The sequence below is a fragment of the Ischnura elegans genome, chromosome 8 (genome assembly GCF_921293095.1).
Source record: "Ischnura elegans chromosome 8, ioIscEleg1.1, whole genome shotgun sequence".
Lineage (NCBI taxonomy): Eukaryota > Metazoa > Arthropoda > Insecta > Odonata > Coenagrionidae > Ischnura > Ischnura elegans.
In genome coordinates this window covers 23823894-23846230 of record NC_060253.1, presented here as the reverse complement: position 1 = coordinate 23846230, position 22337 = coordinate 23823894, and the positions used below count along the sequence as shown (strand labels likewise).

The following is a 22337-nucleotide window of genomic DNA, read 5'->3' as shown; positions in this document are numbered from 1 at the left end:
TGAATAGGTGAAACCATACAGTGAGATAGAGAAGTGGAACATCGAAGCCAATGAAATATTTAATCGATAAATTTGATTGGGCCAGTTACGTAGATTATTCTCATGGGGGAGAATTTTGATGGAATTAGCCAATTTGATATAGCTGCTACTGTTATAAGTTATCTACTGGCTGAAGTACGCTTTCATGAGTAAGCAATTAATTATCTGTAAGCCCTTGTAATGTAAATCGATGCATTTTTTGTTTAATTTTCCGCCTGTGTCGCGGTCCCAAGCAAGCCACTACTGTCAAATCTCTTGCTTTACCTACCAATTATATGAATGAACCTTTCTCGGGTTTTCAATAGGGTGTATGTATCTGTTTAATGTAACTGATGTCTCGAGGTCCTGCTTAGCGTTGCAAAGTTGATATGCAGCATTGGAGGGAATGTTATTCAGTTTTTAACTTTAAAAAATATACTCAAATGTAGGGGATAGCGCTTAAAATGATCCTCTCGACTCATTCATTAATTCTCTTATCGTTACTATCACTTCGGATGGCTATTCGGGCTTAGACCGTGTGTGTAAATAGATGCGATCCTTCATATAATTAAGTTTAGTGGGATCCGGTCCCAATGTCAAGCACTGGTATCACGCTAAGATTTTACGCATGGTTTCTAAATATGCATTATGTAATCGCATTCTTCTTCAATAGTACACAATAGTGTGTTTTGTATGTCGGTACTAATATCGTGCCTTGGAAACACACACTGTACTGTACTTGTACTTGTACGGTACTGTTTTATGATCTAATTTCACAGCTATAGCGACGAGAGAAATGGCTTCACAACAATAGCCCACCAAGTGTCAATACAACTCGTTTCTTTTCAGGTTTCCAATCTACCTGACGTCAGACTTCCACGTTTCCGGAGTTTTCTAGAAAACAAGAAAACGAATTTAAGATTTTCAAGGGTCCATTAAAAAAATTCCTAACTTATTCTTTTATGGTACATAAATGATGGGACTATATCATAAAGTCTTGAAATATCACCAAAATACCCAAGTCACCCGTGTAAATATTTACCCTAGTGACGAGGAATTCTGGGGAGCGATTCGGACCTCGATAGGCTAGCATTACGATCACAGTAAAAATCCATCCGTTTCTGCGACCTCTTTTTGGAGTTGTATTAAAACACAAAGCGTTTCTACGGTCATGAGAATAAACATGTAGTATTTGTGATAAAATTACTTTTCAGAAATCAGGGTAGTGACGTTCGTAGCATTTATTTTCCTTTATGCCGTTAAAAAGAAAACAAGTCACAATCATCTTCCGATGAGAGATCGCCATCTAATTTTTTTATAACTTAACAAAAAAAGGTATCTCAAATTAGGAGCGAAATATTCTTAAAGGTGACATAAAAGCGATATTTCTAAACTTTAGAGGAGCTTTTAAGTGACGGCATCAGAACTAGTGCCATCTAGCGTTGGTGGGCTAAAACTTGCAGTACTTGAGGAAATAATCACGTTGGTATAAATGGTACATTTTTCTCAAGAGGTTAATATCAATTTAATAACGCACGCACAACACCATTCAGTGCCTAGAGAATGTTTTTAATTTAATAGAAGATTATGGTACATGGTAGTTATGAGGGGCCCAGTTATAGATCCCCTAAATTTCTCAGAAGACAGATATTACAGCGGATATAAAATGTTGTAGTACAATTTTTACTATAGTAATTCGCATGCATAATGACGTGTAAAGAGAGTATTCGTACCCATGAAAGTGGATATTTTTTCCGGTGTATAACATCTTTTGAGATCAATGGTATGCGAGGTTACTTTGTGGAATCGTGGCATGATAGATTAAAAAGTAAACTTTGTTGCATATTTTTCTTATACTCGATCGGTTTCAACCTTTTCAGGTTATTATCCTAGGTTGAAAGGTTGAAACCAGATTCACCTCTTGATAATGACCTGGAAGCGTTGACACTGGTCGAGTCTTTTAATACATACTGTGTGGAAAGCGACAAAGTTTACAGTGAAGTTTTCTCAGGTTTCACACCGGGTCAGGTCCTCCATTTCTCCTTCCAACGTTTCGATGAACAACTCGCCCATCGTCTTCAGGGATTCGGGAATCCAATGCACGGTATTTGGATTCCTGAATCCCTGAAGACGATGGGCGAGTTGTTCATCGAAACGTTGGAAGGAGAAATGGAGGACCTGACCCGGTGTGAAACCCGAGAAAACTTCACTGCAATTGTTCGCCGGGAAAAAAGCAAAAATTATATTACGCGACAAAGTTTACATTTTAATCTATTATTATAGCATATTTGTTTGGGTTATAAACTTTAGGTGTTTAACGAGTAATTTACAAAAATACAGACAGCTTCCTCATAATGTCAGCGCCAGTTTGCGGCTGCAGACGCGAGTCCTCTTCGACCGTCTCCGACGTCAACAACCCAAGTTCGCCTCGATCGAATTTGAAAATGAAGAGAGGATGGACATCCTCTTTTCATTTTCACCGTTCTTCTTTCGAAGCCATTAGCGCACCCGAGACTGCCAGGCGTGCCAACTTTCCGGGGCAGACGGCGTCACGTTTATTCCTGGATTCCTTCCGTCGCCGAGGTAACTTTTTTGTTGGTAGCGAGGCGGCGAGGAGTAGGGGGTGAGGAAGAGAGGGGGGGAAAGGTATATTGGGAGGTGGGGGAGGTAGAGGCGCCATTTCGGGAGTGGTAGGGGGGAGGGAGATGCAACTCGTTTACGGTGCTCTAGCTGAGTAGGGATGGTCGGAGCTGCTGCTTTCCCAACCACTTTACGTGTGATTCCTACCTATCAATATCGCGAACCTAGTTGGCAGTCTCAAAGCGTGCATCCGAACCGTTCGATGAAGATGGACGTTACTTATTGCTAAAGAACGCTATCTGTCCACTTTAACCTTAGTACGCTGCATAAGCGGAGTTTTGGGGGGACCAGGGAGGGGCCTGACCCCCCAAATTTAATGGTAATTTGTTCGAAAAAGAGTACGAAACCATTCAAGTACAATGAAAAAATTGCATCAAAAATTTAAATGAGTTAAAACATTTTAGTCTCAGATAGTACTTAAAATGCTGTTTTAAAGGGCTTATTTAAACAAATATTCGAGGGGAGGGCCCCGGGAACCCCCCCGTTTCAATGGGGGTTATTCCATAGCCTCTAAACCCCCGGCAGGATTGCTTCCCCCCTCCAACGTAAAACTCTTAACCCCGCTCATGGCACGCTGCTGTGTTTGTCATATAAAAATCGGAAAATCGTTACCGTCAGTGGCGTAACTACGAATAATGATTAAATAATTCCTGGAGTACAGGTCATATGTAATGAAAAAAAAAGTTTTTAGCCAACGTTTCAGTTTATTTTAAAACCTTCATCAGGGCTATGAATGAAAAAATGAGAGTAAAATGATATACGATATTGTAACATAAATAAAGGTTACAAAAGAGTTTTTTACAATAATATAATTTAAAAAAATGAGATGAGAATACACAAAAATTTTGAAATACCTTAGTTTTGCACTAATTTGTTTATTGATATTACGTTACTAAGCTATTACCAAACCTAGTTACCATTAATTTCGATTAATTGAATAAAAATAAATTTTGCTAAGATTTTTTATTACAGCTGTTAATTGATTTAGATATGTGAACCATTTCTTTGAATCGTCTTTTTCTCAAATTAACCTCATGATCTAAAATTTCGGCATTGTCAAAATCAAGAACATGGCCATTGTTCATGTTATGGTTAGCAAGAAAAAAACGGACATTGAAAACCTTTGCAAAATTTATTTTTATTTAATTAATCTAAATTTATGTTAACTAGGTTTGGTAATAGCTTAGTTACCTGATACCATTCAACAAATATGTGCAAAACTAAGGTATGTCAATAGTTTTAAATATTTTTTTTATTTCTATGAAGCCTTGGATGGAATCTATCCCTTAATCCCCCAATATTTACGCCACTGATTACCGTAGAATGATATGGCATTTATCGACCGTAATTTAAGTAGCCGATGTACTGCAGAGAAATATTGGGTTGAGGCCTTCGAAATGCGGTGCTCGTTGTTTACACTTGCTTGAGCAATTATTTCCCTCAATAAACGGTTCTTTCTGTACGATCAATGATACTGAACGCTTATGACGTCACAAGCTCATGAAATGAGAGCGGTAACTTGGGTGTAATTTTAATTTGAGAATGTCTGGATAAGAAAGAATTATTTCCGTCGGAACTTCTCTCTCCCTTAAATCTCTGGAATTCTTTTGATGAATTGCTATTTCGGATCTTAGTGAGTTAAAGAAGCCATTATCCACAATGAAACTCCAAGAAAATGATATTTTCGCCCACCATTGTGGAACCATTAGCCATAAAAGAACTAAGAACGTAAAAGTAATTTCTCGAATTACAAGAAAAAAATGAGGAAATCGATCGGAGGAAGAGAGCATTGCCCCTGACGTCACTTCCGCGGGAGTCAATACACGTGGCCTGTGAAGATCCCGGGCGTATTTTGCTCTTTACCCTCTTTACCGAAGAAACAAAGGAAGGTGAGATTGCGCTCAGAGGTGGGAAGTGGGCGCGGTCTTCTCTTCCCCTATTGCCTCGTTTGCCGTACGATGCTTGACAGTTTGCCCAGTGGGCGCCAGATAGCGTTATTATCCTTTGGACGAAATGCGTATCCAGGATAGAGATACTGTTGATCATAGTTACCTACCCTTTGAGTCAACAGGAAGTTGAATAAGAGTTATAGGAATGAAAATTTTAGTGTAAAGATTATGTGTCGAGGGGATAAATAGTCACAAAAAACGGCTAACTTCTATCAATAGAGAGTCTATTCCCACAACATCACGCCTAAAACCTTCGTTGCATTATTTCAATTTTTACACCTATAATTTGTAATTTATTTGTTGTGTACGTCCAAGCGAATACCAAATACGCTCTCATTTAGTGTTTCTGCTCGTAGGTTGGCTTATTTGAGGGAAGAACTCACCCAAGAAACTCATCGGTACAGAAATTATTTGATCTCGAGTTTGGATTCCACCGAGTGAACTCGCAAACTATTCCTCCAATATCACCAAACCATTAAAACAGAAAAAAACATAGGTAAAAACTTTCAAACTGGTACGATAGGTTTATTTTATCGAACGCTCTCGATAAATTTTATCGAACGTTTCGACATTTCATAATTTTGTCAATTGTGCGAAAGAGTTTGGTAAAAATAATAGCATAAATTCGATACGCTTCAGAGTTTTGTAACTTTCCTCGAAGTTATGATAAACTTTACGAAAGTGCTATCTTGTTTGGTGACAATTATCAAACTCAATTTTTTAGTTTTATAGAATTTACCAATCGTTTTGCTTAATCAATCGAACGGACTGTCGTTCCTGTTTTGTTTATACCAATACACAATTGCAGTCGAAAGATTGCTAAACAGACCTTACTTTAGAGATAGGTTGGTATAAATGATTTTATTCTCATTTTTTGTAATGGGAAGAACGTTTTAATATCGAATTACTGAGGCCATTTAGATAGGATTCATCAATCTTTATTTATCAAACTGGTATCGTCATTGTTGTCGAAATATTCAATGTTCCATCTGAACTGAAAAGTTTAATAAATATAATCAGAGTTTGATATTTCTAACCAAACTTTTTTCGGATTACATACGAGGGATGTCGTCTATTACTGGTTTGTGAGTTATATTCGAGGGTATTCCAGTCGGTGGGGATCCTGAGGTGAGATCCCGATGATTTAAGGCCCCTTTTAGGTTTCGGAGGGTCCCTGACAGATGGCGTGGTAAGAGCTCGTCGGTCGGTCGGTCAGAAAATAAAAGTGTCACGCCCCCCTTCTGCGAGATTTACAATTTGGCTGCCCTCACCATTAACCCCTTTGGTGGCGATTTGACCATGGAATATGGCGTGGGATTTGACCATCTCAGGGCGTTACTAGGCCACGGGACAGCGTTCTAAAAATCAGCCCAACTCGGCATCGCATGCAAAAAATATACTCTTCATAATTCATATATTGTCTTCATATTTAAATATATTTGATAAATCTAAAACTTCAATAAATCCCATTAAATAATTTCCTGAGGTACACATTTTTTAAACGCTAGTTGATTTTATGTCCAAAAAACGCGTAAAATTAACGTCTGTCATTTGGTAATGTGACGATAACCAAATTAGAAATACAAGACGTTTAAGCATCGTTCCGATCTTTCCTCCCTGAATTTCTTCAATAAATGTATAGCACTTCAGTAAATTCTTTAAGTGAATTTCCTGAGAGACATATTTCTTAAACGCTAGTTTTATTTTTTTGTGAAACATCGCGTAAACGTAATGTTTGTCAGTTTTTAATGTGAGGACACCCAAACTATAAAATGAAGCTTATAAAATAAAAGATTAGTTTAGAACTCAAGCAAAGAAAAAAGTCAAACATTGTACCACAAAAGTTGTAAGTATGAAAAATTGCTTAAGAAGACCCTTTTAAAAAACAAACCTACCATATGCTTAGTAAGAACGCAGTTAATGGAACAACAGATTTTTTATAATTTAGATGGCAAGTATGGTATCGAAGAAATTAAAATTGTATACTTTCATAGCCAAATTAGTGAAACATAAAAATATCAAAATTTGGAAACAAAGATGAGGAAAAAATATTATTATGGTGCATGATATCTAAATTCGTTTTTTGTGTTGTTTTGATTTATCAGCCCATTGGATATTTTATAAATAAAGCGAATCGTAAGACAGAAACATTTGAAAAATTATATGACCACACTTAAAGGCCTTTGAAAGAATTTTTTACCTTAGTTACTGTTTTTTTGATGAAAAATATCTTGCATATACAGCGACAGTACGTTATTTTCTATGTTTGTATTGCTAAAATCCAATAATTCATTTGAAAGGATGTTCAGAGGAGCACAAATATTTTATTCTATCATGCAAAAATTTTTAAAAGTGAAATGACAAGCAGTTAGAGAATTTCTATGCCCGTCTTAAAGCCTCATATTTAGATATAAGTGGTAATAAAGTTGTGATTTACGTTAAAACCTTTTCTCTGTTTATGTGCGACAACTACTTCGAATCAAGTGTCGGCGTAGCGGTTTGGCATTGTTTAATTATTGACCTAGATACCGTCGCTCAATCAAATTGGAGGTCATTTCAGTCTAATTTCTGATCGCGTTGGCACCTTAGGATAATTTAAGCGTGAAATTTCTCTATGTGTGGTCGCCTTTGCGTGCACCGTTACCACCGTGACCCCCAGTTTGCTTGGCCTCTTTCAAGAGGATTGGGGTCACGTCCATCACCCCCTGGGTCAAACTAATCTCCACCTTTGCTGTTACATGCCGATGTCATTTCCATATGTATGGCTTAAGATCCTATGTAACTTCCACTCGATAAGAAATTTTTGGTTGGCGGATTGCTCACCAAAGTCTTATGCTTTCATTTTATAGCTCTCATAGGGTATGTAGAGTAGACTGATAATAGTTCTAGTTCAACAGCTTCCTGTATCTTTAATTTTAAAATTTTACCTCAGCGTTTTGTGAGATGCAAATATTTTATGTTTGACAAATAGGGAGAAAAATATTGAAAATGGTCTACCCTATGCACCATGAACATTTGAAGATTATAGCGCAAGTCCTAATAGAGTAACTTCATAGAGCAACGCTCACTCAAGATTCAAGAAATCAAATCCGCTAATTTAGAATGAGTTCAATAAGTCTCCAGTTGTGCGATTTCAAAATTCCTTCCCACGCAAGGCATCTACAGGGAAACCATCGAATTACGCAAATCAATTGAAACACTTTAAAATATACGCACTGCCAAAATAATGATCCATCAATAGTGATTGCCAGATAGCCATGGTAATCATTATGAGCACGCACGCACCTGCTGTAATTAAAAGCTTAAAATCCTCTACAAAAGATGCTATAATTGCACAAAATTTCTCTTTTAATTTGAAATGTCTGTAAGGCATCCCATGAAAAAAATTGGATTTAGAAGTTTACATGTGATTGGCGGGGAAACATTTCATACTATGTTATTCATTTTTTCATTAACTCAACGGCATGTTGCGTCATTAATATGCTTTCTTATTTATAATTTAATTTATTTTCAAATTAATTTTGAAAAAAACCCAAGTGAATACAATAAATTGAGAACGAAGAATTTCACGTCGACCAATTGCTTCTTGCAATATTATTGCCGAAGAGTTTTCTTCAGGTTGAATTTTTAAATGAAAGACCGACTTTTTGTCACTCTTAGGAAGGACTCCATAGGAACACAAATTTATAAGTAAACAATTATTTCATACCCTTCTTACCTGTGGCCCCTCCTATCCGATAAGAAATTTATGGATTTGGGTATACGTTACATTTTAATCTGCATTAATTTTTTTCGCCTTTCAGATCGCTTCCCGAATGTGAAAACTATGTAGAATATAAAAGACCGCGCTGCAGGAAACGTCACTATTTTTTACTTAGATCGGCCGGCGTGAATAATAGAGGGAGAAAATCTCATTATGTCTGACAAATTGTGATAAATGTCAATATTAAGTCCTCATAAGGCAGTGAAGAGAAATTAGTCGCGGAGAGAACGAGGTGGAAAGTAGCGGCGAAATGATATCCGTCCGATAGATGATGACACTGATTACGATGCATATTATGGTCTGCCTTTCTCTCCTTTCTTTTCCGGAGTGACTTGCAAGCAGCAGCTGTTCGCCCAAGAGACAACAGAATACTCCCAACCTCACGCCCTCCCGGTCCCTTGATACTGGTTCACACGTCGTTCGTTGCAGAGAGCTACGACATTAGCTCAAAAACTATATCTACCGTAAAAAAATGACAACGCGATTAGTGACGACAGATATAGAAATACGAAAGAAAATGACGGCCTCGGTGGCGGCGGGATAAAGTCCTCTCCTGCCAAACCAAAGGTCGTGGGTTCGAGTCCCGCCAGGGTAAGTTACCCTTATCCAAGGCATGAGTGTTTGTGCACGTTTGATTGTTAATTGTTATTAGCAACTCCGATGTAAAGGCCGAAAAATGCTGTTTTCGGTGGTGTGTGAAATAAATAAATCACGGTGGCGAAAGAGAAATCGTTTCACAACGTTTCCCTCTTATTTTCGAGACAATTATGTTAAGATATGGTTTACCATTGACCTCTCGTGAGGAATACGCAATTAGCCAATTAATTTTCTGTCAGTAGCCGTGAGCATGGGTAGCGAGTCGGTACCCGAAACGTCGGCGCTCTTATATACTCTTACCCGCGCGGTATCCCGAGAAGATTTTTTTACATGTCGTTCGCCGGGAAAGAGTAAAATTATTACTTAGTATTGAAGTATTCTACCGGTTTTCATGGAGTACTTAATAAGTATTCTGGCATTAAACCGTCCCTTCCCGAACTCCTCTCTTTAATCCACACCAAGTCCTATTCCCTTTCATTTCGCCTAAAAATCCTATTCTCTTCCTTCCTCTCCCTCGTTTACCCAACATTATACCCTCTAAGAATGTCTTCCACATCTCCACCCCGCTCAGTACTACTCGCTCCATCCATACCTTATGTATCCCCAATATCTCATTTAGAAGCTACCTATCCTCACCCACCATGTCCAGCACTTCGTCGTTCCTCCTCCTTTCTGTCCACTTTACTTTCTCCATCTTTCTCCACACCCACATCTCGAACGCCTCCAGTATTTTATCATCCTCTTTCTTAAGTGTCAATGTTTCCTTACCGTGAAGCGCTACACTCCAGATCAAACTATTTAATAACCTTCTCTTTAGACTCTTAAATAAAATACATGATTATGAAAATACAAATTGTTGATACATTCCTTTCCGGCAACATTAAATCAACGCTTTCTGCTTGAGATTTCGGTAAACTATGAATGAAAGAAAAACATAAGTCAAGAAGTGAGATTAGTGGAGCAGGCGTGATACACCCTCATCGCTAAGTGGCCAAAATTGGAACTAATTGCGCTCGAAAATTCGGAGCCGACGAGAAAGCTCCTTTGGCGATCTATCAAGGGAGATAATCGATCATCGCCGCAACTCTCGAATGATGGACGCAAAGGCCCCCTGGGGGCCCAAAAGATGGTCCCGGAATTAGGCCGCCGATTCACAAAGCGGCACCTGAGAGCATTACCATATATATTGAATATACTTTCAGGGGAGTGGGAGCAAGATCAATGCGAGGTTAGATTCGCAACTTCAAAATATGCACACGGCATGATATTTTATGCCAAAAATAAATGTATAATTTTGAAAGAAAGATTGAAAATTACGAAAATCCTAGCAGATGGATAGAAAGTGAGAATGTGATAGCTCTTAACGGCGGGTGTTAGAAAGCTTATTTGCGAAAAGATCTAAAAAATCTTCCTCGTTTTCACCCATGTTCGTTGGCGGGCCTGACGATTTGTTCTCCTGTCTCCTACTTATTTTTACGGTAAACATTCTCCTTGACGACGGGAGAAAACAATGGAATTTAAATAATAAGAATTGTTGGAAAGGCTTCCGCGTTTTATGAGATGGACAAGCGGGGTAAATTAAATGGGAGACTCTTGCCAATGAATAAAAATTAAATTCTTATTTCATATATGACTGTAAAAAAACCTCCTGTCCCTGTCCTGCTTGTGTATATTTCTTTACTTCAAGCATAAAACTGATTGAATTAAAAAAATATTTTTTCACGTTTTTCTTTAAACAAAAAAACAAAACCAGTGCAAACTTAGCCTGAATCACTCGATCACTTTTCCGTCCCTTCTGAGTGATAGAAAGATTATCACATTAATTTTAGCATTAAATAAAAATTGAAGGCATAATAATTACAAAAAATAAAAACATTCATTTATTGAAATGTCTATGCATAATGATTTACCATTTAATAATATAAAAAACATAACTAATGCATATACCTATTTAAAAAAAGGCAAATGGAATTTTACACCAAGCCGGATATGATACAAACAAAAACAAACATTATTGACTTAACAAATAACAAAATGGTACAGCAAGATCTTTGCTTTTCGATGATGCCTAAGCTATCTTTCCAATGATGGCGGAATAATGACCGTTTCACGCAATCATTCAATTCCAATAACAGCAATTCTTGTAGGCCACGCAAAAATAAACAAAAAGGAATTAAATGGAAATAGTAGCGTTCGGTCATACGTGTCATCGTTCCCGGTTTTACGTCATGATTACTCATCAATTGTGTTTGCAATTAGTGTGTAATTTGATTTGTGAAGTAATGGTACGCGTCGTAGCTCCCGATTTTGCTTCGTGAACAATAACCCAAGACAATTAATTGTTTGAAATTTGTGCTTATTTGATTTGAAATTGAGAAAGTGAACATTCCAGTATTATCGCCTGAAAAAATGAAAACGTCGTTAAATATAAGAGGCTACATCAAAGAACATAGTGATGTTCTTATGCTAGGAATGACATCATCGGTGGCTTCACGTGCTCTCTCATAATTACCGCCAAGTGTGCCACAACATATCTGGAGAAAAATCTCTCGATCACATTTCGCCCAAGACCTTATAGTAATACGATAGATTTAAGAGTTCTTTGGAAGTTTTCCAAAAAGATTTTTAAAATCACTCTCCTTAGGCATAAACTTCTTGGGACTTCTTCGGTCATAAAAATTTATTTCTTTGACATTTTCTGAAAGTCAGGTGGCTATTCGATACCTCGTATGTAGATAGCCCTTATAGTACTAGATGAGCGGATTTGATTCGGTGGGCGATTGTTGAGCGTTTATGCAGTGGAGGTATCGTATTGCCCATTCATGCAATTATCTTTTTTTAATATCGCTCATTTCGACTGTCCTCAATTTTTTCAATGGCATAAAAATGCATTGAAGCGCTTAGAATAAACATCTCATGATCAAAACGTTGGCAAACTGAAGCATTTTATTTAAAGGCCTGTCCCCCAAGAAATTCCCTGCTTTCTTCTTCTTTTCACACAGGTATTTTCACATCCTTCAATATTTTTTCCATACATCCGAGGTCTTCCACATGTCCCTCGACGATTGTATTAATCAAGAAGCCATCTCTCAAGATATGGTCGATAAAATGGTTCAGTTTTCATTTGGTAACTATTCTTAGGATTTCCTCATTGTACACTCGGTCGATCTTTGAGCTTAAATAAACGAGAGCTTTGAGCGAGTATCAGCAATAAGTAACACGAAATCCCACCCATTTTGAGATTAATTGTTTCAGGCAGCTATAACCGTACATTTTCGTCCAACCAAAATTTTATAATGTCCTTATAAACCCACAGTACAAAATAAAATGCCGAAAAGGCTGAGTACCTAAGAAAAACCGTATTCGTCGTTACTGCAAAGTGCATCCAAAAATGTTTGCGTTGCCATAGTTCCGTAGCTATGGAGTTGCGCCCCATGTTTATGGAAAAAAATGCTTTAAATTGTCCCCCCTACAACCTCCTGAAGTATTGCAGATTCCTCCGTAATCATTCAGTATATTCCATTTATGTATTAAATATAAAATGAAGTATGCGATGAAAAAATCCACCTAATATATAAAATTCTCGTGCCACGGCTTTTTGTAGCCAAACTCCTCCGAAACGGCTGGCTATGAACTTTTTTGTGTTTATTCAGTAGGTATGAGAATATGATGTAAACTTTTTTTCATTCGCAGGGCCCATGAGGTCCTGGAATGGGTCCTGAATCATTTCCATACGAAATAAATGTAAAATTCCTTATTAATCCCTTCAGACCTTTTTTTTTGCGTATTTAAATTAGTGATAATGGTTACGTATAGTTGAAACATGTACCATTAGAGAGAAAAATAAATACACATTCTTATTATTGAATTCTAATTTCGTTTTCCGCGGGATTTATGGTGAATTTTCAATAAAAAAATCATAAAACATTTAAATTTTAGCGATTTTGGCTTACTGTCCCCTTGCTGACCGTCAGAATTGGTTTAGTTGCTTGGTATATCTTTGGCACGCGATTAGTCTTTAAAAACTTGATATGATAGAAATGTAATTTGAAATTTATTCTTTAAGGTAACAAAACGCAATGAATAAAAAATGAGTATTTGGTGTTTGGTTATTTTTATAGCTCGTCATCCTTCAGAGCCCGCCATTCCTCTTTGATTCATAAACCACATCCCCACACACTTACGATAAGTTAGTTATTTTTTATTTTACTACCAAAATATTCACTAGAAATAATTTATATGGCAAAAAAAGTTTGCCGGGTCAGCTATTATATTTATAAAATTTCACAATATATATTTGCATGCTATGTGTGTGTATGGAATTTAGGAAAATAAACATGGATATTTTTTAAAGAAGCCCATCTGTCAACATATGAGTGCATTGCCCTCTTCCCTTGATGAGCGACCTGGTATGGCGAGGTCAGCGTGCAGTCGTTAAGAGCCAGTGCTTTCCTTCCATCCGTGATAGGAGAGCATAGGACAGATTGGGAGAGCGACACTGGTTGTGCAGGAAGGCGTTGAACGGCGGCGTCGTATTTGGACGATGTTGCTGAAGCCTAGAGAACCCATTAGGAGAGAATCCCTCCCTCTTACGGACAAATTCTCTGAAGAGAGCGTGTGTGGTCTGGAAAAAAAACGCGTTTTCACATTCCGACATTCGTTGTATTTGCGCTCTAAAAAAATAATTCGTTTGAGACTAGAGTTTTAGTTTAGAATTTCATTCCTGTTTTAAAGGGACGCTTCAATCGTTCTCGACCGATAGAATTTTGATAAAGAATTGCTATTTCATAGCTTTGCGCTATCATTTTTCCTATTATTCGCGATAAGTACTTTTATTAATATATAAACTCTATGCCCTGTTAGGAACTTTACTAGTAGGGAGGCATATCCTATAAAATATACTTTTGTACTTACTGTAATTGTTGGATTTCCATTGCCTATGATGAATTAAATACAAATTAGGTGCAGGGAAATGACTTGTTTACTCTCGTGAAATTTTATTTTCTGCTAAGCTGGTAGTAGAACGTAACCGTAGTGATTGATAATAATTTTTCCCCGGGAAAGCATGTTTGAGACATAAGTTCGCGAAGCCTACCAATGAAGTAAGAAATAAAGGTTTACATTGTTCATTCCACAGTTTATTTTAATTTATTAACGAGTTATGACCATAAATTTCACCAAATAGTTAGCACTGACTCTTATGTGATTGCCAATGTTTTGATCAAAGTGGGCGTGGCTTGTCCTACCCAAGCACCCCCATTCCGGCCACACCTCGCCCCATGCTCGGAACCAGTGGTGCCCCCTCCAGGTATTTACAACCTCCTTGGACGTGACGAGTGATGTGCATCCCATCCCTGGAGACATCGCGGAAAATGATTGCGTGAAACGGTCATTTTTCCGCCATCATTGGAGAGATAGCTTGACCATCATCGAATAACAAAGGTCCTGCTGTACCATTTAGTTATTTTTTAAGTTAAAAATACAGGATTTCTTTGTGTTTGTATCCAAAAACTACTTGGTGTATTATTTATTCCATTTGCGTTTTTACATAGGTATATGCATTAGGTATGTTTTGTTATGTTATGAAATGGGGAATCATTATACATAGACATTTCAATAAATGATTTTTTTCTTTTCTGTTATTATTGTGCCAGCAATTTTAATTTAATGTTAAATTTAATGTGTTAATATTTCTATCACTCAGAAGGGACGGAAAAAGTGATTGAGGCTTAACTTGCACTGGTAATCGTGTTTAAAGGTAAACGTGAAAAATATTTTTTTATTCAATCAGTTTTATGTGTGGATAAAATAAATATACACACAGAGGACAATGCCAGGTGGTTTTTTTTTACAGTCATATATGAAATAAGAATTTGAATTTCATTCATTGACGAGAGTCTCCCATTTAATTCACCCCCACTTGCCCATCTTATAAAAACGCGCAAGCCTTTCCACTCTGGCGAGGTTGTAATACAAGGGAAAGGTCCTTGTACATTGGAGGATTCCTGAAGAAGAGCTCAATCGCGTGCTAGGGAGACAGAAGAAGGCGGCAACTCGCAGCTACGCTGGGAATGTCCGCGAAAGCTTCTGGTCCACGCGCCGCCCGGGATGTTTCCTGTTCCTTTTGGCGGCTGATAATTTTTTTTGCCCCACTCATTGGATGCTGCTGCTTGAGGAAAGTTTTCCCCTCGAGTTATTATGGCTCGCTCTTTTCCAATTTCGCCAAATGCGGACTCGAAGAAAGTGGGAGTTGGTTAGTCAGCGCCTTTTCGTTGATGATTCCGGAACGAGGCATTTCGATTAGATTCAAATTCAAGTCTCCCCCGTTGAGTTTCTTCTTTTACACCTGTGAATTTCGTTTTGAGCGAAAGATTTTTGCCGCAAACAAAACTATACCCCGACGTACCTATTTTGATATATTAGCGCGTAACTATCATATTATAGCTAGATATAAATAAATAGAATAGATGGGTAAAAATAGATGTAATAGATGGATAGAAAAATATTTATTGTGCAGAAGAAAAATCCATAAGAATAAATCCAATATGATGTTGTTCGCAGGAACATTAATTATAAAACAGTTAATCTCAAAAAAGATAAAATTTTCATTTATTGAAATGACTATGAATAATGAATTCCCATCTCATGACATAACAAATGCAAATACCCAAGTAAAAAAAGATGTAGTTTTACACCAAGCCGGATTCGATAAAACTTAAAAAAAAAAGTCTTATGCTTCCTAACTAAACAAATAACAAGACGGCACAGCAAAAAAGGAACCATAATAACAAGAAAACTAATTTGAAAATAAATAAGAACAACATATACTATTCCCGAGAAACTAAATAATCATAATATTTTAGTGTAAATGTTTTAATAGATATGCAATTCTAAACTTCAGTTGGCATCAAATTCCATGCATGAAATTCTGCTACAAGAAATGATTCACTGCAAACAGAGGTGTGATGCACATCATATGAAATATAATTTTGTTGCCACTGTTGATATATTTTTATATGAGCTATTGGTCAAAAAAGTTTACCAAAATACGGAGTGGTACCTCATGAACAGAATTTGACTCTCTCTCTCTCTATTGCTGGTCGTTTTCTAAGGACATGTTATTAAGTAAAAATGCAACTAATCTACATTTGGAATGCATGAAATTCTCACCTTCACGCTTTTTACTTATTCCGTCTCATCATGTTTACCAATGAGTAAAAATTCATTTTCAAATCTTAGTTAAACTGAAATTTTACTCCCTTGATTAAAGCCCACCTGAAATATAAAGGCAGCAGAACCAAACTCCAGCACTATTCCCTTGAAGAGGTGACCAGCATTCGGTCACGAAACGTCGGGACACTTCCGATACATCACGCGGCAAACACCAGAATACCTCTCTTTAATTTACAATTTTACTATTTCATTTACCCATCATAGTGAATTCATTTTTTATTCAATTTTAAGGCTAGATAATGCTTAAAATTTTTGTAGTACTAATCTAATAAAAAAACGTATAACAGTGAGTTATACCATTATTTGGATGTTAAATAATATTTTCAGCCGTTGGTAAAATTTAAATGCTCTTCGGGTTGCAACTTCTGGTTAAAAATGGATTTTTACCTTGAATAAGTTGATAAAACGGTTATTTTGAAGGTTCAGGGAATTCTTTATTCGATTGTTGCATAAGTATCTTATGAATCAATAGCCGAAAGTCTATCTATTGACTTTACCAAGTCATACATAGTGGGCAGAAGCTTTCGCTTTTTGCGTTCAATCCGTGATAAATTGTAACAAAATCATGTTCTACACCGCACATCTTTTAAATATTTATCTCAATGCGTGTCCCGTTATTTTCGTTGAATTTTTTCCTTAAGCACATTTACATTGATACGCTATATTTCTTATCTCTATTTTTCAGCTACCAAAAGGTTATTTGGGCTTCCAAGATAAAAGCCTAAAATATTCATGTCTTCCACAAAATATTTACCTCGATGTCTCCTCGAATCATTCTCAAATAAAATTTGCGTTTGTTTTCGGTTTTAGCTTGTGAGAGATTGGCTGAATGAAAAAGGTATTTTTTCGCCGTAACTTATCTTTTCCTTTCTTGCACGGAATCCTTTCAATAAATTTCGTTGACTAGTTTGAGTGAACGCCCCTATACCCGTTATTCAGCTGTTTTTTTTCGATTTTCGCCAAACGCTTCAAGCGGAATGTTTAATTGGAAGGAGCTATTTTTTTCAATTTGTACCATAAAGGGAGAGCTCAAAGGTCATCTCCACTCCTAAGTGACTTGAAATGTCCGTTGGCTAAATATTTCGCCGAGACGAGCGGTGAGTGCTGCCTGATGTAAAAGCGATGTTTATCTCCTTCATATCCTCGTCTAGCGATATCAAGTTTCTCGCGTTTTCATTGTTTTTATTTTCACTTTTTTGAACCGGAACGTCAGATGGCAGCAGGGAACAACCGAAGGTTGACCTAAGGCTACTGCGATTGTTGTATTGAATGGCGGCTTATTACGGACATTTGTAGTTGACAGGGGAATGTAGTTATATCTTGGGAAAAATGGGTTTAAGGTCTTGTTTTATCCCAGTTTGCTCTACGGGCTATGGAGCTGCAAAGAAAAAGGACAAACTTTCCGCAGTGAAGGCTAAAAGTTTGTTTAAGGCTAATGTAAGCACCCCTTGGTATTCAACCCTTGTAGTATTGTGGAATATTATCTTCGTTGGTGATATTTTAATGTATCCATTGTTTGAATTTCATTTATTGAGGCATAATTTTACTATAATTTTCTATCAAACGTGAAGGCCATTAATGTTGACTAGATAATGTGAGTATAACGCACTTTTAACCCACATGCGATTAAAATTAATTTCCAACTGACACAGCCATAATTTACGTCTTAGCTGGCCGAATTCATCGTCTGTTGTAAGTTAAGATATCACGAAAATTTTACATAGAATTCATCTGTTAGTAGCCTCACGTGGATTAGTGACGACCTCAGAAAAGGTATTACGGCGAAGTGATGAGTTTGCCATCTTTTGATTTTTAATATTCATGCCCTCGTCATTTCCTCCGTGGAGGTGAATGGGGGAGAACGCGCGGCTCATATTCGGAAAGTGCGAGAGAAAAGCGGTGAGGGAAAAAGGGTTCGGAAAGTGAGCGCTGCGCGAGGAGAAAGCGATGTTCCCACGGAATCGAAAACACGGCAACCACTCCCCTTTTCAACCAACTATACGCATGTGCGTGTCTCTCTCTATCTGCCTCTGACTCTTCCTCCTAACCGCGGGCCTAGATAAGCAGAATTGAGCACTCGCAAATATTTATGTCCGCCGTATTGTCGCCGTGGGCAAAATCCACCGCTAGATAACTACACAGAAAAAAAAGTTTACTTAGAAATCTGAGTTTATAATGAAATTCATCGAAACTTTGGGTTCAAATGGCAGTATGAATATTTTGATAACATTTAACAAACCAGTTTGATAAATGCAGTTTGATAAATACTAACAAAATGGCCGCAGAACTTTGATAAAAACTACTAAGATCAAAAGGATAATAAAAGCGACGTAGCGTGCGCATATGAATGATTTTCCACCTGAAAAACATTGTTCTGATTGAAAACCATTAAATTAGGAGTCTAATGTAAGTTTCCGCAAAATAAATATAAAGTCTCTCTCGTAAAATGGGCAAAATTATGAAATTTCGAAATGTACGATTAAATTCTGCAAGAATTCTTGATAAAATAAATTAATTGCTTTATTATTTGCATCAAAGTTAAAGTATATATAACAAAAATACCAGTTTGATAATCATCAGCAAATATTGTTTTCCGTGTAGTTTGTTTTGTCAAGCATCGCGTGCTGGGAATGTGATCGCGGTCATAGAATTGAGCGGGTGGAGCAATTCGACTATTTGAGCAGCACGTTAGAGGAAAATGGATACATCAGTAAGGACATCAGGAAGAGATTTGCGTTAGCAAAGTAGGCGTTCATGAACATGAACGATCTTGTGAGAGGATCTTTTTGCAAGAGTTTAAAGGAGAGACCGGTGAAGACTGAGTTTTGGAGTGTAGCGCTTTACTTTGCTGCAGTTTTATATTAATTCCGGCAAAATAACCTATACATGCTGATTTCCTTTGATATTTTTCATTAAATTGTCCGTAGTGAATGGATGCTGGTTGAAAAATAAAGAAAAATATATTATTTATTTAAAAAAAGACAAGGCTCGGGCCCGAATGCGTTACATCTGAGAGGCTATAGCGGATTTAAAGAAGAGATGCTTCACTAAGCAAATGCTTTTTACGACTCTCAAATATCAGCTAAAGAGTGGGAGAAAGGATATGTCTTCTATAAACCTTAAGGAGAAGACGGGACCAGGCGCGCAGCTGGGATGTAAGGCTTGGGGGGAGGGGGCGGGGGGTTAGGCGCAAAATACCGGCGGTCTGGGGGATACTTAATACCCCCCAGGGTTATCGGGAAGTGCGGGTGCCCTCCCCCAGAAAATTTTTAAGATAAATGGTTCAAAATGGTGAGTTGATTTCTTGATTTCTGAGGGGTATTTTATTAATCCTTACACTATTCTATAAGTAATTTTTATCCAGTTGAATTAAATAGATTAAACTAAAAAATATCTCTGAGCTCTGGGGGGTGGGAGGGGTCCCAAAAGCCCCCCCTCGCTCCGCCACCGGACGGGACAACTTAGTTGGCCGCATTATGTGGCATGGTAGGCCAATGAAAACAATCGTAGAGATACAGAAGAAGGAAGAAGGGTAGGGGACGGTCCCGAATTATTTACACAGACATGTTATTAAAAAATACGTCGTTATGAAAAGCCTAGCAGAAAGGAGAGCAGAATGGAGAGCTGCATCGTTAGGATTGGTGGCTTATGATGTTGATGTCATTCATTAATGCAATATGTGAAATATCTCATATTCTTAGTATTTTGTTTTGTCTTAGTATTTTGTTTTGTATTTTGGTTTGTGTATATTTTTGTGTGTGGTGTATCTATGTGACTTACCAACCTAGCTGGTACTTTGCATTTTATATTTTTGTACTTCCTGACTTTATGTTACCACCCGACTTCATGGTCGACTTGTAACAATTTATGTAATAATAATAAATCTACTAGTTACCGTGCAATCCACTACCAAGGTGTGTGGTATGGGGTGATTCCACACCAGGCATGCAGCACATATCCCTGCCTTAACCAGAAACGCGCTCGCTTCAAGCGGAACACAGGCCAAGCGCACAGGACAACAGCATGCGGTCAGACCTGAAACTAGAAGAGTGCTTAGGACACGTACATGCTAACATGCAAATAAACCTAGTAGTTAGTATAAGAAAAAGAAACTTAGCATTGTAAGTTATATATGGGTGATAACATATCGAGGAATGCATGCATACAGCTAGTATTGATGATCAGTATGGAGCGAAACTGTCTCTGGTGTTATGGACCCTTTGTTTTGCTTCATAACTAGGCTCTCTCAAAATATCTTGAACATCAGAGAAAAGTATTTTTCATGCAATTATTATAAAATATTTAATTAAAATTTTTCTCTTCGATCGAGTACTGGAATCTTACCCAAAGTTCTCCGCACGGGTGCTTTATCGCTAATTCTCTCTATGAACAGGATATAAGCTTTGAGGAAGGGCTTCGAAGAGTGAGAGAGAAAAAGTGTTCTGAAAACCCTAAGAGGAAGACTTAGCCGGCCATATCACATAGTCGGCCTATAGATACTATGGAAAGCAGGTTGATACGAGTTTGAGCTTGAGGTCAAGATCGTTTGATTCTGGCATTTAAGAATATGCTAAAAATTTTGAACGAAATCTTCACTCATGTGGCTTGTTGATTTCACGAATATAAACAGACTCTCTCTTCGGCAACCGCCCCTCCTAGTTCCCCCCCCCCCATTCCGCTTTACCCCTCCGCTGGCGCCCTCCCCCGACCCCATCAACTTTCCTCTCTTCACCAAATCACTAACTCCCATCCTTTCATTCAACCGCCGTGACCGCCTCCGCGCGCATACACCATCACAATCTTCCGCAGCTCCTCCGTCTCATTGTCGGGGCCACCGTGGGACTAACCCTGTCCCTCCTCTGTTGTCGTGAGGAAGGCCCTTCGAAAACTAAGTGACTTCGAAAACTTTTAAAGTGTTCGACAGCGTAACGCGAGTGTGATCCAAGATGGAGGTGTGCACCAGCACCACCGTGTACACCATGAGGGTCCACGAAGATTTCAAGGCCATCGTCACCTTAGATCAAGTACGTACATCAATACAAGGAAATATGCCCTTTAGTTTAGGTAGCTACTTCACCGCTGAGAGATTTAGTCCTGACTACTGGCGCTATACGTTTACTGACAGTACATAGCGATACCTCCCCTGCAAAAACGCTCAACAATCGCCCACCGAGTCAAATCCGCTCACCTAGTAGCCCTAGTAGTACTAGATGAGCGGATTTGATTCGGTGGGAGATTTTTGAGCGTTTGTGCAGTGGAGGTATCGATAGTTACTATGAATTACACGGTTGCTATGCATTAAACGGTTGCTATGTGTTGTTGTTTATCCTTAACATTTACATTGCCATCTTTCTGAATAATGCCGTCTTTATACTGGAGTGAAAAATTCTTTATGTTATATTTATTACTTTAGTGAAGGTTGCTCAGGCTAAATGAAGGACCTGATTTTAAGCCCCTATTAATGGGCTGCGCAACCTTTAAAAGTGTTCGACAGCGCTACGCAAGGGTCCTTAATATTTTTAGAATACTTCTCCTTTCTCCCACTCTTTGGCTGAAATTTGATAGGAAGAGTTGTATAAAGGCTTTTCTTAGTGACGTATTCCTTTCCGCCCTGAGGATTAAGTACGAGTCGTATGCCGGAACGTCGGCAGCAATGGAGGAGATTACCCGGTGGAGCACCCAAAAAGCTTTCGCTACCAACATTCACCGGGAAAGCATCAGATCTTTTTTTTTGCATTTATTTCGTTAATTTCTCTTGCATACTTTGAAATTTTCAATTAATATGTATGGATTTCCTTCGTACAGTATAATAAAGTCCTGCTCAAAACTCAGTCCACCGTTTTTAATTTATTATCTTCGTAATCTTGTATGTATCAACGTCTATAGATACAACTATGACTCTTCATTTGCTCCTTCAAGCAGCGGCACTTAGTGCCAGCAACAGACCGAATCAAATAGCAAATATTCATACGAAGTTCCTTCTTTTACGCGATTCCTGTTTACTTACTACTAAGGAATGAGGTTTTTATTGAAATTTACTGATTTATTGAAGACTAATTCTTGTTTGAATCTGATAAATTTGTTTTGATAATCATTCAGTTTCATTTACTTTAATTTTTTGAAACGCACTTATTTTT

General features: G+C 37.7%; 1 protein-coding gene across 3 annotated transcripts in view; it reads left to right on the top strand.

Moving 5' to 3' along the window:
- The window catches only part of LOC124163289 (tubulin polymerization-promoting protein homolog), a 124445-nt gene that overhangs the window by 84770 nt on the left and 17338 nt on the right, over positions 1-22337 (top strand). The window contains exon 1 of one of the 3 annotated variants that reach the window (XM_046540087.1): positions 20952-21224. The exons of 1 other annotated variant lie outside the window; for it this stretch is intronic. In XM_046540087.1, the coding sequence (XP_046396043.1) occupies positions 21147-21224 (78 nt within the window). In that variant the 5' untranslated portion in view covers positions 20952-21146. Of the gene's footprint in view, positions 1-20951; positions 21225-22337 lie in introns of those variants that run through there. One more of the 3 variants, XM_046540088.1, reaches the window with a different exon arrangement.